Raw genomic sequence first — 16,749 nt, 5'->3', positions numbered from 1 at the left:
TGGTTTTTGATGCTTTGTCTTCTTCCCCCACTCTTGCCAGCTCAAACAAAGGGATAGAAGGCTTTTCTGAAAGGACTGATTTCCGCCCCCCTAAAGTCAATCGCTCCTTTCACCGTGGAACAGAGAGGAACGGGCGGCTGACTCAGCCCCGCTAACCCAGGGGAACGCAGCCCTCCAGCCTTGCTTTACATCTTCCTTCCTGTTTTTTACTTACTTCTGTGAGTATGTTCGTGAGGTTATCAGACATGCGCTGGAGCGATAGCACAGCGGGTAGGGCGTTTGCCTTGCATGCAGCCAATCTGAGTTCGATTCCTCCACCCCAGCAAGCTAACGAGAGTATCTCGCCCGCACAGCAGAGCCTGGCAAGCTCCCCGTGACGTATTCGATATGCCAAAAACAGCAACAACAAGTCTCACAGTGGAGACATTACTGGTGCCCGCTCGAGCAAATTGATGAGCAACGGGACGACAGTGCTAACAGTGATTGTAGAATGGTACAGGGCATGCAATAAACTGAAGTGGCAGTGCTGTGAACGCTACTTCGTGTGACAGATGACGGCGTACAAGCTCCTTCCCAGAAGTCCGGCCATTACAAAAGGGAAATCCCCTAATTCTGCACTTGATTGTGCTGTGGTCGCTGCCTGTCTACTATTCATCATCCACCCGCCGTCTATTCACACACCAACCCATCCGCCACCCACTCATCCCTATCCCAGCCCCCACCTGCCCACCTACCCTATCTCCATCCTTGATCCACCTACGTAACACCCATCTATATTTATCCAGCCATTAACCTACCCGCTCGCTCATCCTACCCATCCATAATCCACATATCTACTCACTCTCCACTCACTGTCCACCCAGACATCTCTATTCCTGTCCACCCATCCATCTGTCCACGGCCGTCATGTATATCCATCACCGACCCATAACCTATCTGTAGAGAACCCATCCACCCACCCATTCACACACAGGTACCATCCACTCATCTACCCACGCATCTCCCCATCTATATGATTCACCTGCTGACCTACCCAATCATCTGCCCACCCGTCATCCATCCACCCATTGATCAACCCACGCACCCCTCCATAACCTCTCCCTTAATCCACCATTCCTCCCAGCTACCTGCTGGTCACCTGCTGGCTCATCCCTCCCGTCCTCACCCTTCAGGTCAAGACAGACTTATCACACGCTGCTCCGTGCCAGGCACTGTTCCAGCTGCCAGAGACTCAACGGAGACCCAAACAGAAAACTTCCGACTGGAGCTCGAAATGGGTCCTTCTGGGCGTGGTTGGCAGAGCTGCCTGGAGTGACCCCCTGACTCACTTTGCACCCTCTGCGCTACGTGTCCTCAGAGCAGTGAGGCCATGGCTCTGTCTGTCTCTGTCTCTGTCTCTGTCTCGCTGTTTCTCTCCGCCCCCCCTTCTCTCTCTCCCTGTATACGTTAGGGAGAGGTTGGCAGAATTTCAGCTGTCGCGTTTTCACACGTTTTACCACAAATAAAATGCTGAATTAACGAGCAACGGCAGGAAATGACTCTCTACTCTTGAAACTTAAGATGAAGGAGACTTGCAGAACTAACGAGTTTGAGACGGGGGCTGCCTTCCTGCCTCCCAGACGTCACATCGGGACACGGTTCCGGAGGGATCAGCGCAAATTCTCCCAAGCAGTCCCTGTCGGGCTGCGGCTCATCCATGTGGCGCCCACACGGGGCGGCTGGGCGGCAGGCGGGAGGCCTCGTGTCCACCACCTCTCCCGCGGCCTGGAGCCCAGCTGTGGGCAGCTGTGGGGGCCGCGGGGCGGGGGGTTCTGAGCAGCTGACCTCAGACCACTGGCCCACGCTGGTGCCACTCTCCTATGTGGCCTCAGGGCATCAGAGCGGCTGCCCACGGTCAGGTGGGAAAAGCCCTCGGGGGGGGGGGCAGGAGCTTAGCTCTGGCCCACGCACGGAGTGTCGTGGCAATGCTGGGACTAGACAGCTGCCCTCGCCCGGAGACGGGCTCGGTGGGTGAAACGGGACAGGCTCCTCCCGCGCCAAGGCCGGGTTTGCCCCTGTTCAACCCTCCCCAAACAACAAACCTTTCCCCCCCCTGAGAGGGGCCCCACCGGGCGGGGGTGGGCGGGAGGGGGAGGGCCCAGGATTCCAGTCCAGCATCAAGGGAACATCGTTGATTTTCTGGTGCCACCTGATGGCACCGAAAGGACAGAACCTTCCAGGGCTGAAGCCCCCGGCCCCTGTCAAGGGTGTCCCCTGCTCGCTCGTCTGTCCCTGGTGCCGCCGAATGCAAATGACGGAATGTTCCGGTAGGTTAACTGCATCGATTCTAACCCGCGGTGATTTCATCGTATCCGATGTCCCGTCCTCGTCCCGTGGAGGGTGACTCTCCTTCCCTTCCTCTCTTAGATAAAATTTCCTGCCTCTCCCCGCGGCCCCGCCAGCCTCCCTCTCCAACTTTGAAGAAGAAAACAGATTTTTTTTTTTTTAACTTTTCATGGAGGAAACACCTCACGCGGAGTTTTTCCTCCCGGGAGGAGCAGGTGCTCCTGGCTTCCCGGGCTCGTCCGCGAGGTGTGAGCATGGCCCCAAGGAGCGGCTCCCGCCCCACGCAGAGATGCACTGTAGCCAGGTGCCCTCTGGACGGCTCTTCGGGCAGGACAGTAGAGACTTTCCAGATCCAGGGGCTTTCTACCCATGTCCAGTGCAGCCCAAACCCTGGGGGCTGTCACTGGAGCAGGGCTCTCGCGTTAGTGCTCGGACACAGTTTCAGGCAGATCCCTCAAAGCCCGGCCCAACCCAGACCAACTCACGATCCATCAACCTGAGCAGAGTCCTTGGGAAAATCCCCAGCCTCCCAGCTCCGGGGTCAGCTGGGCCTGGCTCCACCGCAGATACCCCTCCCGCTCACCGCCCCCGCCGTGCTCCCCACTCCCTGCTCCCTGCTTACAATTCATCTCAGGCTTTTCTTAAACATGGGGTGCCCACTGGGGGGTGCTCACTGGGGGTCGGGCTGTGGCCACAGCACTGCTACTCAGAGCCGTGAGACACTGGGGCCCAGCTCAGGCCGCACGATTGCCAGGCGTGTCTCTGCTTCCGCAGCCCTCGTGGGACAATCTCCCCGGGTGCAGGGGGTGGCAGGACTGCGGCTGAGCTGTGCACCCTCTTGGCGTCTCAGTTTGCCTGTCTGGGGACTCACAGGCACTGCCCATGCTCCTCCTCTCCCACGGCGTCTCTGCTTAGCAGCCCTGTACCAGTGGGACGGGGCGAAGCCCCCGAGCCTCCGGCCCCCCTGGGACCTGCACGGAAAGGGGAGGAGTTCCCGCCCTCCTGTGGAGACTGCAGTGGCGTCCCAGCAGGCTGGAGGTGAGGCGCCGCCCTGCCACGCACAGAGAGGGGAGAAGCAGGCTGAATGTGAGACCCCTCAGGGAGACCCCACCAGGGAGACCAGTATGGCAGATCCCTTTGAACCCCCGGATTCAACTGGAATTGATATCCGATGGCTTTGTTGAAACAGACAGACAGACAAACAGGAAGTCCCGCCCCCATGAAACAGGAAGTCCCTCCTCCCCACCCCCCCTTGCCAGCCCTGAGTGAGGGGCAAGGGGGGTTTGCAGGCAGAGAGAGAAATCAGGTCATGGCACTTCTCCGGGAGCCTCCACGGTCCTCGTCTCGCCGCCCTGGGGACCCGGCCTGGTGCCCGCGTGGCAGATGGGCTCTGCTTGCACACGCGCCCCTTGCTCTCTGGCCGCCCGGGACCCCCGACTCCCGTCCCTGGCAGGGCCCCGACGGTGCCTCAATGGCTCACCTCCACCCGGGCTCACAGACGGGCTCATCCGCAGCCTTTGGTCTTTGCTCAGACATCGCCTGCCCGGAGAGCTTCCTCCTGGGCCCCTCCGCCCTCCCCGAGCCCTCGTTTCCCGGGTTCCTGCCTGGTTTCTCCTCCTCACGCCGCCAGCCTGCGTTTCTAGTCTGTCCTCGGAGTGCAGGGCGCACTCGGGGGCTGCTGTGCCGAGCCCCCCACCGGCCCCGTGCTGGCCTCTGGGAGCTCAGGGCGTGCTGAAGACGGGCTCAGCCCGCGAGAGATGGTCCCACTCCTCCAGTTCCCGTCCGGGAGCGACACTTGGCTGCCAACGAAGGGAGTCAGGGGCTGTTCCGAAGGCTCGCGTGGCCTCTTCTTGGCCCCCCTGCTCTAGGAAGCACCAGGAGGCCCAAGACCCTTCTTCCAAAGTGTTCAAAGGATGCACAGTTTTCTTCCTGCCCGGAACGAGGCAGAGGGGACGGCGCTCAGTCCCGTCGGCTCCAGGCTCCAGGCTCCCTGCCGTGTGGACGGAGCGAGTCTCCGCTCCCCCACGGGGCTCTGCGCCTGCCCCGGAGTGATGTTCAAGACAGGTCCTAATGTTAACTGCCCCGAGACATAAAACACACGCGCTCACACACACGCCGACGCAGTAAATCACGAGACCGCCCACGCGGACCCTCGTTCCCGGAACCGGCAGGGGAATCGGGGAAGCTGGGCTCTGCCTCCAGCGCGTGGGTGCTGGCTGGCGAGGCTGGAGGTGCCAGCAGTGCCTCCCAGAGGCCCCCCACCCCCCTTTTCTCTCCCTGCGACACTGGCCGCACTTTGATTCCGGGAGAGTTTCACAGCACTAAAGCAGTTGCGGATTGGTCTGTCTGCAAGCCACCTTTGGGCTAAGATGTAATGACATGTTTAACATCTGTCACTCAGCCCGGGCGGGTGGTGGGAGTCACGGGGAGGCTGGTCCCCTCTCTGCAATCAAGGGGGTGCTCAGAAACTGCGGTGCATTGCCAAGAGGTCCCCAAGGTCATCCGCAGCAGCGAGGCAAGAATCGGGGAAAGGGCTCTGACTTCGCTCTGGGTTCAGCATCTCTGAACGACAATACGGCCGTATCTCTGTGATTTACAACCTGTAAGGACCTGCTGGGGGGGCCGGCGGGGTGAGGGGGGGCAGGCATGCTGAGATAAGGCCGGGATTCAGAGAAGCCTGGAGGTTCTCAAGTCTGACAGCAGTGAGGGACAGCCGAGGAACCGGGCCGTGTGACCTCCCCTCGCTGTGGGCGTCCGTGATTAATTCCCCCACTTGCGTAGACGTTTCTTCCCATCCAAGAAAATTAAAAACACTGCTCTCTGGAAAGGAATCTGGGATCGTAAATGAGAACCAAATAGAAAAGATTTACACAAAAGCACAAGCTCAGCAAAAGGGAAAACTTAGAAATTGCTAATAAGGTATAAATCAAGTCAAGGCTATTAGCGAGCAACTGGAATGAAAAAAAAAAAAAAAACCTCTTTCAAATCATTTGCTGAACGCTCCACAATACCATTCCTCGCTCTGCTCTTCAAATATATCCAGGGTGATTTGGCCTATGTCCTCGAACACTGGCACAGAGGCTCTGCAAATCGAAGAGCTTGTACGGAATTACAAGGACTGCCAGGAAGGAAGCTTCCCCTTGTGTTCCCCAGGACAGGGAATGTGGAGGGAGAGGGGTCTTCTGCCCATGCGACCCCCACAATAGGAACAGGGACGGAAAGTCATTCGTGAGCAAATAATTGGAGGGACAGAGGGACGAGTGGGTGGGTGGGGAGCTGGATGGGATCTGGAGGCAGGTGGGTGAGTGGGTGGATGGGTGATGGATGGAGGCGTGCACGGGCAGAATGACAGATAAAAGGATGGATGATGGGTGTCTGGATGGGAAAAGTGTCGTATGGTAGATGAATGGGTGGGTGGACACAATGACTTATGGACGGATAAACAGATGGACACAGCGACGAATGGATGGATGGATGGAAGGATAGACAGACGGAAGGAATGAAGGAAACAGAGACCCCCACAGGACCCCTGTCCAACCCTCTACTCTAGGAAGAGCCTCTTGGCCCCAAGTGCCTATCCTGCAAGCGTCTGCTCACTCAGGACATAACCTGCCTCGGAGAGACCCGTCTCCCTACTGGGCTCTAGCTTTGGCCCCATTCTACTTCCTGTGGGTGGTCTTAGGTCTGGGGTCTGGCTCTTGGCCTCAGTGGTCGCACACCCAGTGTATCGAGGAAGATGGTCCCGGCGGCGCCCTCGGCAGAAGGCCAAGCAGAAGGACGGCTAGTGGCTCTGTGCAGGGCTGGGCTGGACAAGGGGGCCCCAGGGACCATGAGACCCACCCCCTGGCACTCACCAAAGGCAGAGCCCACTGTGCTCGCTGCGTGGCCTCCGAGAGCCAAGGAGCACAGTGCCAGCTTGGGTCACAAAGTCCTCACAGCTCTTGCCTCCAGAGACACGGCCTGCCCCGCCGACCCATCCCTCAGATGGATCTGCCTCCACCCCACCCCGGCTGGCGTCCTGCTCCCCATGTCGCCTTGCAGTGTCAGAGGGGGGAGCAGGCACGGGTACGAGGAGAGCGGATGGAACAGCGCGAGGATGCCTTGGCCTCCGCCAAGAGAAATCCCCCCGCCCAGGCCGCTCCCGAGGGGGCCCTGAGACGGTGTGTGTGTGGGGGCACACAGGAGTCTCGGAGGCTTCCTGTTGGCATCGTTTTTGCCTGGCTCAAATGTTCCCACTGGGAAACTTCGTACGGGTGAGCTAAGTCAAGAGCATCGGAAACGCATTAAATAAGGAGGAGCGATAGCACAGCGGTTGGGCTTTCGCCTTTCACGCGGCCGGCCGGAGTTCGATTCCTCCGCCCCTCTCGGAGAGCCCGGCAAGCTACCGAGAGTATCGCGCCCACACGGCAGAGCCTGGCAAGCTCCCCGTGGCGTATTGGATATGCCAAACACAGTAACAAAAAGTCTCACAATGAGAGACGTTACTGGCGCCCGCTCGAGCAAGTCGATGAGCAATGGGATGACAGTGCTACAGTGATACCAGAAATTTATGCCATTTCTCCTGTGTGGCCAGGGGACGGGGTACGAGGAGCACTCCAGATTCCCCAGCTGCTAGTGCATCTCAGACAAGCCCTGGGAAGGAGCACCTCACACCTGGGACCCTCCACATGGCACCCGATGCCACCCCACGCCATGCCCACCAGCCTCTCCGGCAGCTGGGGTGCCGGAGCCGTCGGCTCTGAACAAACACGCAGCCGGGGGTGGGGGTAGAGAAGTCACGGCCGACACGCAAAGTCAACCACCATCGCCAGCCCTGCCACCCCGACGCACTGGGGCTGCGCTACTGGGGAAGACACTCGCTCCCAGGAGCTCCCCGGGGCGTCCTCTCCCGGCCGGCCTTTGGAGCCAGGCCTGCTGTGGGGCGCGCTGGGTACTTGCCCGGTGGAGGGGCTCATGATGCAGCCCCCCTTGTCGGCCGCCGTCCTGCAGCTGCAGCCTCGCTCCAGCGTGTCATGGTTCATGCCGAAGTTGTGGCCCAGCTCGTGCGCCAGCGTGACAGCCGCACCCAGGGGGCTGTCCGAGTGGTCCTCGAAGGAAGCACAGAGCACAGAGTGGGACGCTCGTCCTCCGGAGTCACCCCCCAGACGCGCCCGAATGCCCCCCTCCCCCCGCGCCGACAAACGAAACCCAGCACTGAGCTCAAACTTGGGAAAACAGTGACTCGGTTTACTGGTCCTGCCCAGGGATGCATCTACGGGGGGTTCCAACCTGCCCCCCCCAGCAGCAAGAGGCGCTGCCGTGCACGAACGGAAAACACTTGGGGGGGGGAGCTGGCTTCACCCCGCCTGGCTCTGTGCATACGGGGTGCTCCTGCTGGTGCTCAGGGGATCACGTGCAAGGCCTTGGCTAAGCCCACTCAGCTATCTCTCCGGCTCCAGAAAGCCTGTTTGATTTTCCCTCCAGAAAACATTTCTATAAAAATTAACGACAGCTCTCTCCGAGAAAGCAAAGGCTGTTGGGAGAATCCTGAGGCCCATTCGGAGTCCCCCGCACCCAGGACAGTGTCTCGGGCCGCTCGTGCCCTTCCGTGAATGACGAAGGTCCCTCTCTCCTGTCTGCCTCCTCCCATCTCTTGGAGGACACGGGTCTGGCAGGAACGCCGTCTCCCAGCGCATTCCTCCGTGGGCCACGCGGGGCCCGTGGGTTGTGGATTGAGCGGCTCCCAGCAGAGGGTCGACAGGAAGAGCAGAGCCGGCAGCATCCTGAAGCTGCTGCGCCCCTTCCCTCCTGTCCGCCTGGGAGAGGCAGAAACGCAGCCACCGTGATCCAGGATAAAGGTGGCCCCAGGGATGGTCCCGTTGAAGATCCCTGTCCCAACCGCAATCCAGCAGCGCTCCCCTTGGGCATCACCAAGAGTCCTGAGCCTGCGGTGCACCCCAGCCGTGGGTTGGCTTTGGAAGGGGGTCCCCATGCATCGTGCCTCAGTGAGTCCACGGCCGACCTGGCCCAGAGAGCCCGCCGGGGCGCACAGGGAGCTACGGCCACTGAGCTCTCGCTCTGCCCGTCTGTCCGTCCGTGCGGGGCTTACAGTGGTCAAGCTGTGGTGGGCTTGGAAGGGACCTCACTCGAGCCCCCCCACTGGCTGCTGGAAAGATGATGGCAGGTTCTCGGAGAGGTAGTTGGCCCCGGCCCAGCTGGTTTAGGGAGGGCGCTTTTCCGACGGTGTGTCTTCGTGGCTGGAGCGATAGCACAGCGGCTGACCCGAGTTCGATTCCTCCGTCCCTCTCGGAGAGCCCGGCAAGCTACTGAGAGTATCGTGCCCACACGGCAGAGCCTGGCAAGCTCCCTGTGGCATATTGGATATGCCAAAAACAGCAATAAGTCTCACAGTGAGAGACGTTACTGGTGCCCGCTCGAACAAATCGATGAGCAACAGGATGACAGTGACAGTGACAGTGACAGTGTCTTCATGGGCCTCGCAGCAAAGGTGCAGGCAGCCCAGTGAGGAGGGGGTATGTCTCCCCGCTGGAGCTGGTGCTCTTAGGAGCCCTGTGTGTCCAGGAACCAGGTTCTTCTTAGGCCGGATGAGATTCCTAGGAAATGACCTTGTTCAGATGTTACAGTTCTGGCCGTGGCATCAGTGAGCGCCCGGCTTGATTCGGCCGGGCTGTCTGGCTGGGCGGGGGTCCGTACCCCCCCCAAGCCCCACCGCTCTACGTGACCCCTTCTGAAGCTGTGCGCAGCCAAAGGGGACCAACGACCTCCCCGAGGAGAGACGGGCCGTTCTCGGGCCGAGGGTGCGAGGAGCTGTGTCCGCCTGCCAGGACGGCCGCTCGGGGTTTCAGTCTCTCGCTGCTGAAGTCCAGGATGGACGTGCCAGGAAGTCCATCCTCCGGAATCACTCACGTGGGCAGAGCAGATGTAGTCGAGTCAAACACGCGGAGGGCTGCTTTCAGCTCCTGCACAACGGCTGGAGAAATTCACCCTTAAAATAATACTCTGTGGCTGGTTCTCAGTTACCGAGTAGCATTTTCTGGGGCCTGACCCAAGCGGAGCTCCGTGGCTGCTCCTGGCTCTGTGCTTCTGGGCCACTCTCGGTGGACCGTGGGGGACCAGCTGGGCTTGAACCCGGGCCCCCGGCATGCCAAGCAGGGGTGCGGCAGCCCGCTGAGCTGGCTCTCTAGGTTCTGGGTTTCGCTTTTAATTTCAAGGGTGTCACATCCTTCGTGCCTCAGGGATGCTCTTAAGAGACCCCGAAAAAGTCATGAGGAAAAAAATATCTTCTCTAACCAAGGGACCCCCCGAGCCAAGACTCCTGCGGCAAAGGCAGGAAGCTCCTGCCACGACGGGCTTGAGAGGCTCAGAGAAAGAGGCACCAGGACCAGCTCTCGCCAGCTGTGCCGCCTCCTCCTCCTTCCAGCTGTGGGGAGCCCCCGAGGCCACAGCTTCCCCTGAGCTGGGAGCCCTGGGGAAGGGCAGCAGATGGGCAGCACTGGCCAGACGGCGACTCAGTGGCCGCCCAGAGCTCACGGGCGCCAGCGGAGGGGCAGACGCAAAGACGGGTGGGCACAGAGAGGGCTGTGGGAGGCCGCCCAGCTCTGCTGCCCTGTCAGCCATGGGGGTCCCTGGGGGTCCCTGGGGATCCCTGCTCTCTGTTGGGCTCTGCCTGCAGCCCCCGGGGCACTGGGTTCTGTCCTGACGGGGGCTCCCGAGCTGTCACGAGAGTCTCGCTGAAGTGCTCGTGCGTGCGCAGAGTGGGAAGAGAGGGGCGGGGACTGTGGCCTCAGGTGCCCAGGCCGGGGCAGGGCCTCTGAGCCGAGCTGCCCCACGTCACAGCTCTGAAAAACAGGGACATCGGCGCCCAGGGGCAACATCCAGAGCCGTCGGCCCTGGACCCACGGGGCAGAAAACAGGCCTCTCTCCGCCCCGATGGGCCTCCCTGCAGGAAACCAGCCGGGAGCCGGCACCAGCCGAGCCCCGCTTCCCAGCTGTGCTGTGCTGTGCTGAGGGCGGCCAGGGCGGCCGGGCGCAGGACGGGGGCGGGTCACGCGCCCCCCGGCCCGCCGGCCTCGTGCTGTGGTCAGCGGAGCACGTTCTGCTGAAGAGCGGGGAACAGGGGCTGGAGCGACAGCACAGTGGGTAGGGCGTTTGCCTTGCATGCGACCGACCCGGGTTCGATTCCCAGCATCCCATATGGTCCCCCCAGCCCTGTGCATTGCCGGGTGTGACCCAAAAAAGCAAAAAAAAAAAAATAAAATAAAGAGTGGAGAACAGATGAGAGGGAACGTCTGATGCTGGGTCTTCACTCCGCGTGCAGCCAGAGGCGGAAGCCGACGGTCACAGCACACAAGTCCCGTCCTGGGCACCGGGCACGCTCCTGGGCGGGCCTCGGGCAGGCCCGGGTCGCGGGTGGTCTCTGGAGGCGTGGGCCGCTGCTGGTCAGGTGGAGATGCTGGACCACGCGGGGGTCTTCCACCGTCTAACACCCCCTTCCCCTGGGAGGAAGCCGCAGGGGGTGAGCACCGAGGGGACAGTCGGTTTTCAGCATTGGGGCAGCACAGGGGACCCTGGCCTGTCCTCAGCCCTCTGCTCACTGGGCTGGGCAGTGGAGCCCTCCGAAGCAAGCCACTCGACCACTCCTGCGCGGCGAACGTGTCCAGGAAGCTGAGTGACCAGGGCGACCCCACGCGGCGAGGGATTCCTGGGCTAGAGTGGCGGAAGCCAAATCAGCTGCGACGCCGTTTTGTTTTCCCATCCGAGGTGGACTAGCCTCCGGCCAGCTACTATGACACAGGTCTGCTTCCTCATGTGCAACCGGATGAGTTTAAAACAATCCCTAAAAATTCTTGGATATGGAATCATATCTGAGATCATAAAAACGAGAAGGGGCCAGAGAGATGGCCCAGTGGGCAGGGCTCGATTCCCAGCGCAGAGCCGGGAGAAAGCCCTGAGCACCATGGGCTGTGCGCGCCTGGAGCCACACCCAAACAGAACAGAGCCAGGAGAGGAGAATTAAACCCAAACAGTCCTGGGGCTGGAGCAAGAGCACAGCCAGTGGGGAGGGCGTTTGCCTTGCACGCGGCCAACCCAGGTTTGATCCCCACCAGCATCCCATAGGGTCCCCTGAGCACCGCCAGGGGTGATTCCTGAGTGCAGAGCCAGGAGTAGCCCCTGAGCATCGCTGGGTGTGACCCAAACAGCGAGAGAAACAAACAAACAACCCCAAACAGTGAGATCAGGGCGTGGGGGGAGGCCTCGGCCCAGGCCTCCGTCTTACCATGACGACGCCCCCCGACTGCTCTGCCGTGCACATGCTCATGATGGGCGCCATGCCGATGGTGGTGCCTTGGAAGTAGACCCCGCTGGGAGAGAACAGGACACACAGCTCAGCTCGCTCAGGGGAAGGCGCCTCCTCACGCTGCTGCTCTGGGCGCCCGTCCGGGACCCCGGGTCTGGTGAGGGTCAGCACCCGGGCGTAGCCCAGCGTCCGTTCCCTAGAACCGGCTCTCTGGCCGCACTGTGAACCCATCAGGGCTTCAGAGACCTGCTCTTGCCACCCAGGCCACGTCGGCGGGGGCGCCCGTGGCCGCCACAGCTCTAGGGGAGTCCTGCTCCTCCCGCCCTGGCTGGAGGGGTCGGCCCCGGGGTCGCCAAGGGTGGCTTTCCCCGTGAGGTCGCCCTGAGCTGCACACCCAGCCTTGACCGTGAGGCGCTGTGCACACAGCCGGCAGAACGGGGGCAGAAAAACGACCGTTGCCTAGAGCTGAGCTGGCATGGATGTGGCGGGCACCTGCCCTGGCAAGCAGCTTCTGGAAGCTTCCAGAAGAGGCTCTGATGGCGTGGAGGCAGGTTTGCTCCTGGCTGAAATCGCACCCTGATGGCAGCGTCTAAGGGAGCAGGTTCCCGCCCCCTGCCAGAGAATGAAACCCCGCCAGGTCCCGCTCAAGGGGGGCGGCCGGGACGTCCTGGGCCCCCTCAGACACCGTTTTGTCATCTACTGTTCGGCAGTGTCCCCGTGGGCCAAAGGGACCCGCACCCCACACGGCCTCATGTCTATGGTCACACAGATGTGTGTGTCCTTCCACCCAGCCCGTCTACCGTGATGTGGGCGGGGGGGGGGGTGTCACAGCTTCTGACTGGCACCACCCGAGCCCGTCTCAGCAGAGCCCTGAGGTCTGAGGCTGCGGGGCAGGCCAGCTTCTGTGCCGGCGGCCACGCTGGGCAGATTCTGTCCGGGAGCCCTCTCTGTGCCCTCTCTGTGCTCGGGGGTTCGGGATACATCTGTGTAAAGGGCAACCAGAGCCCAGGATGGGGCGGGGAACCCCAGGGGCGCCTCGGCCTTCCCCCACGGGGCGGGGCTCCAGCCCCCCGCAAGCAGGCCAGACACTGGAGCCAACTTGCCCAAGTGACTCCGAACCCGAAGCCTCTGGTCGCCACAGGAAACACGCGTGTGCAGGGCGGGGCCGGGCCGGAGGCGGGGCCGGCAGCACACGGACTGTCTCTGTCTTGCAGAAGCATCTCACGCGCGAGAGAAAACGAGGTTTCAAGGCGGTCAAAAGGCTCTCGGGGAAACACGTTATAAATCGTGTCTCCATGGTGGGGGATTTCCTCGGCAGAAGCTTCATCCCCAGGGGCCGGGGGTCCCCTCGCAGCTGCCCACCGGCCCGGGCGGAGCCCAGAGCACCACCAGGAGTCAGCCCTGAAACAGCCAGGAGTAGCCTGAGCACTGTAGGGGAGACCCCCGCACAGGCGCAGGAACAGGGAAAGGCGGGTCTCAGAGGAGCCGCCCAGGAGGGGGGGCGGCATCTGGGGAGCACTGGGCACAGGAGTAGCTGACGGCCCCACTGGTGGGGTCCGGCCCAAGGGAACATCAGCTGGAGGGAGAGTTTTCCGGGGAGTCCAGAGCGACGCCCACCACCTGTCTACAGGGCCCCAGCCCGCTGGCGTGGCGCAGGGGTCCTCCTCAGCGGGTGCTTGCAGGAGGGGGCGTGTGCCCCACTGGGTCTTTCTATCAGAGGGGCCCCACCCCTACCTGAGCAGCTGGGTGCTGCGCTCAGTCTTTCTGTCTGCTGAGGGGAGCCCCACCCCTACCTGAGGAGCTGGGTGCTGTGCTCAGTCTTTCTGTCTGCAGAGGGGAGCCCCATCCCTACCTGGAAAGCTGGCTGGGTGCTGCGCTCAGTCTTTCTATCCAAAGAGGGAAGCCCCTCCCCTACCTGTCGAGCTGGGTGCTGTGCTCAGTCTTTCTGTCCGCAGAGGGGAGCCCCTCCCCTACCTGACGAGCTGGGCGTTGTCATGGGATTTCCTCGGCAGAAGCTTCATCTTCCTCCAGTCCAGGAACTCGTGGAGGCTGGTGAAGGGGTCCTGGCTGATGGGGCACTTGTCAATGTCCGTCCACACCTCCACGCCCACCAGCACGATGCGGATGTTCAGGGGCCTGTAAAACTGGGGAGACGGGCACCTCTGGGGCAGCGTGAAGGGGAACTCGAGTGCAGAGCAGAGCCCGTGGGCCCGTGGGTTTGACACACGCGCTTGTCCCGTGGCGTGAGAACAGGGTGTCGAGACGCACGGGAGCCCGGCACAGACAGACGTGTGGCTGGGACGGAGGGCGCCCCTGAGAGGACAGAGCGCACCGCCCTCCTGGGCCCCCACTGCTTGCACGCAGAAGCACATGCTAAGGGGCCCCAGCATTTCCGGCACACACACACACACGTGCACACGTGCACACACACTCGCACACACATGCACACACGCGCGCACACACACGCGCACACACACACGCATATACACGCGCGCGCACACACATGCACACACACGCACATACACACACAGGCGCGCACACACACACGCATATACACGCGCGCGCACACACATGCATATACACACGCGCACACACAGAGGCACGCACACACACACATGCACACACACGCACATACACACACACGTGCGCACACACACATGCACACACACGCACGCGCACACACATGCGCACACACACGCATATACACATACGCATGCACATGCACACGCACACCCCTCAGAGTAGTGGCGGTAACCAAGGACGCCGCCGTCACTGCTGCGAGGAAGACAAGGCGTGGAAGAAGGGCTCCCGCTTGGCCAGGGGCAGGAATCTGCCCGCGTTAGGTGAAATGCTCTGGGGAGGAGCTTCTGCACTGACGCTCGGCCCGGGCCGCCTTCCCCCAGGCCCAGAGACGCCGTTCTTCCACGGGCGGCCAGGAGGGGACAGCGGGCACTGTGTGCTTCTTCCTGGCCCCCGCCTGCCCCTGCTGCTGGCTTGTTTGGGACAAAACCACCCCCCGGAACGAGTCTGAGGAAGGCCGGCGGTGACGGGGCAGCCCTGTGGGGAGTCGGACCTGGGCCGGCCCTCAGGGTCTCCACCACTGGGTCCCTCCCTGCCGTCCAGTTCCCCGCGTCCTGCCCTTTCCCTTACCCCTGGTTAGGCCCTTCTTTATTCTGACGGCCATGCGGCAGCGAGGAACCGGCCTGGTGTGCTGGAGGGAAACGCTCGCAGCTGGACAGCTGGAACGCGGGCGGGAGGCCAGGACACAGCCCCCGGCAGATCTGAGAGCAGCCCCGCCCGCCCGCACACCTGCGCCTCAGAGGCTTCGAGTCCCGCACCTCAGTCCCCCTCCCCCGGGGGTTCCCGAGGGCTTCCCTGTAGCACTGTTATCCCGTTGCTCATTGATTTGCTCGAGTGGGCGCCAGTAACGTCTCCATTGTGAGACTTGTTTTTGGCATATCGAATACACCACAGGGAGCTTGCCAGGCTCTGCCGTGTGGGCGGGATACTCTCGGTAGCTTGCCGGGCTCTCCGAGAGGGGCGGAGGAATTGAACCCCGGTCAGATGCATGTAAGGCAAACGCCCTCCCCGCTGTGCTAAGGCTCCTGAGCTATATTGTTCTTTAATTACCAGCACAAGTTACCAAACTCCCAATGGCTTGTTTTTTCATTTTTCTTTTTCAGATGCTGAAGGGGGGACCAGGCCAGAATGTTCCAGCATGTTCTGGACTTGGCTACCTGGAGGCCGTCCCTCTGCTTTGGGGCGTGACCGTTTCAGGTCAGCACGGCACCATCTCCCCGGGCCTCTCCAGGGGGGCACCCATGGGTGTCCCCAGAGTCTCCTCCAGACCCCAAGTGACGTGAAGGGGTGACGTCCAGCCTCTTAGAGCTTCACAGGGGATTTCCCAGGACGAACAAGTCAAAGGCCAACTCGGGGCACAGGAGAGCGTGGGGTGCTAGGAGGCGCCAGACGGAACGTCGGGGGGGGGGGTGGCCCGGCAGGGACGAGGACCTTGGGGAGGTCTCCCCAGGGGAGGGGGAGTCTGACCGGGCAGCCGAGGCCCCTGGGACTGGGCACGGCCTAGAGGGGCCTCTGTGGGCCGACCATGAAGGTTGGCTTGGAAATTCTGCCCTTGCCCCGGGACCCCTGGGTCAGACGAGGCCCTGGAGACGCCCCCGGCCTCATGCCCCCCAGCTTCCCGACACTCGGTGACTCACCTTGTCGACGTGGTTGGCGATTTCCAGGAGCCTCTGCTTCACCTTCTCCAGGTCTCTGCCTTGCCTCTGAAACTGACGGCATTGAGGCCGCGTGAATGACCGAGACAGAGACCCGGGTCACACGCTGCCAGACCCCCAACGTGCAGAGTCTTGGCCCCCCCTCCCCCCCGGCCTCTCCGGAGCCCTTCTTGGCTGACGCTGAGGTGGGCCCTACCCTGCCAACTCATTTCCCATCCGGGACGCTCTGAAAGTCCCTGAAATTTGCCCAGGCCAAGCGCTCATGAGACAGCAGGTCCTGTGAATTTTCCAGCCTCACACATGATGGACGGAGGGACGCGGCCCGGTACCGGGTCAGACAGCTGGAAGACGGTCCAAAGCCGTTTCTCATCTCACCAACGAGATTTTCACTTCCCCAGAAAGCGCCTTTATGTTTGTTTATAAAAATTAAATAGTAGAAGGAATGTGAACGGTGGCCACAAGTCAAATAACGCGGAGGGAGAAGATACAAAGGCAATAAATCCCCCTCTTCTCCCGTCCGATCCAACCTTCCAGAGAGGAAATGGGTTTCTGAGACACCGTCAAGCCTGTCTCCCTCACCAGGCTGCGCGGCTCCCTGAGACAGTGTCACCTAATTTACAATATGCGGGAAGACAGGATATGACGAGAGGAGATCCTGTTGGAATTAAAATTAATTAAAAGAAAAAGCTAACAACACCTCGAAGGGAAGGTCCTTCTGCCGCGTCTGCACATTAGTTCCTCACAGTTTAGTACATAGGAGACATTTAAAAAAAAATAAACTTTTCCCCCCAAATATATTAGGATAGATTTTAAAGCCATCTGCTACTTTGCCCCAAAGGCAGCCACGGTCAGGAACCGGGCTCAGTGGGGCGGAAGGTGGACGCTGACCCG

At 61.4% G+C, this 16,749-nt stretch overlaps 1 protein-coding gene across 2 annotated transcripts in view; it reads right to left on the bottom strand.

Moving 5' to 3' along the window:
• The window catches only part of ADAM12 (ADAM metallopeptidase domain 12), a 224,619-nt gene that overhangs the window by 48,102 nt on the left and 159,768 nt on the right, over window positions 1-16,749 (bottom strand). For both annotated transcript variants that reach the window (XM_055118985.1, XM_055118986.1), the window contains exons 8-11: window positions 15,841-15,912; window positions 13,598-13,767; window positions 11,603-11,687; window positions 7,264-7,412 (exon numbers count right to left, since the gene is read on the bottom strand). In XM_055118985.1, coding sequence (XP_054974960.1) covers window positions 7,264-7,412; window positions 11,603-11,687; window positions 13,598-13,767; window positions 15,841-15,912 — 476 coding nt within the window. The remainder of the gene's footprint in view (window positions 1-7,263; window positions 7,413-11,602; window positions 11,688-13,597; window positions 13,768-15,840; window positions 15,913-16,749) is intronic.

The sequence above is a fragment of the Sorex araneus genome, chromosome 11 (genome assembly GCF_027595985.1).
Source record: "Sorex araneus isolate mSorAra2 chromosome 11, mSorAra2.pri, whole genome shotgun sequence".
Lineage (NCBI taxonomy): Eukaryota > Metazoa > Chordata > Mammalia > Eulipotyphla > Soricidae > Sorex > Sorex araneus.
Note: the sequence above shows the minus strand (reverse complement) of the source record. Positions and strands in the feature narration are given on the sequence as shown.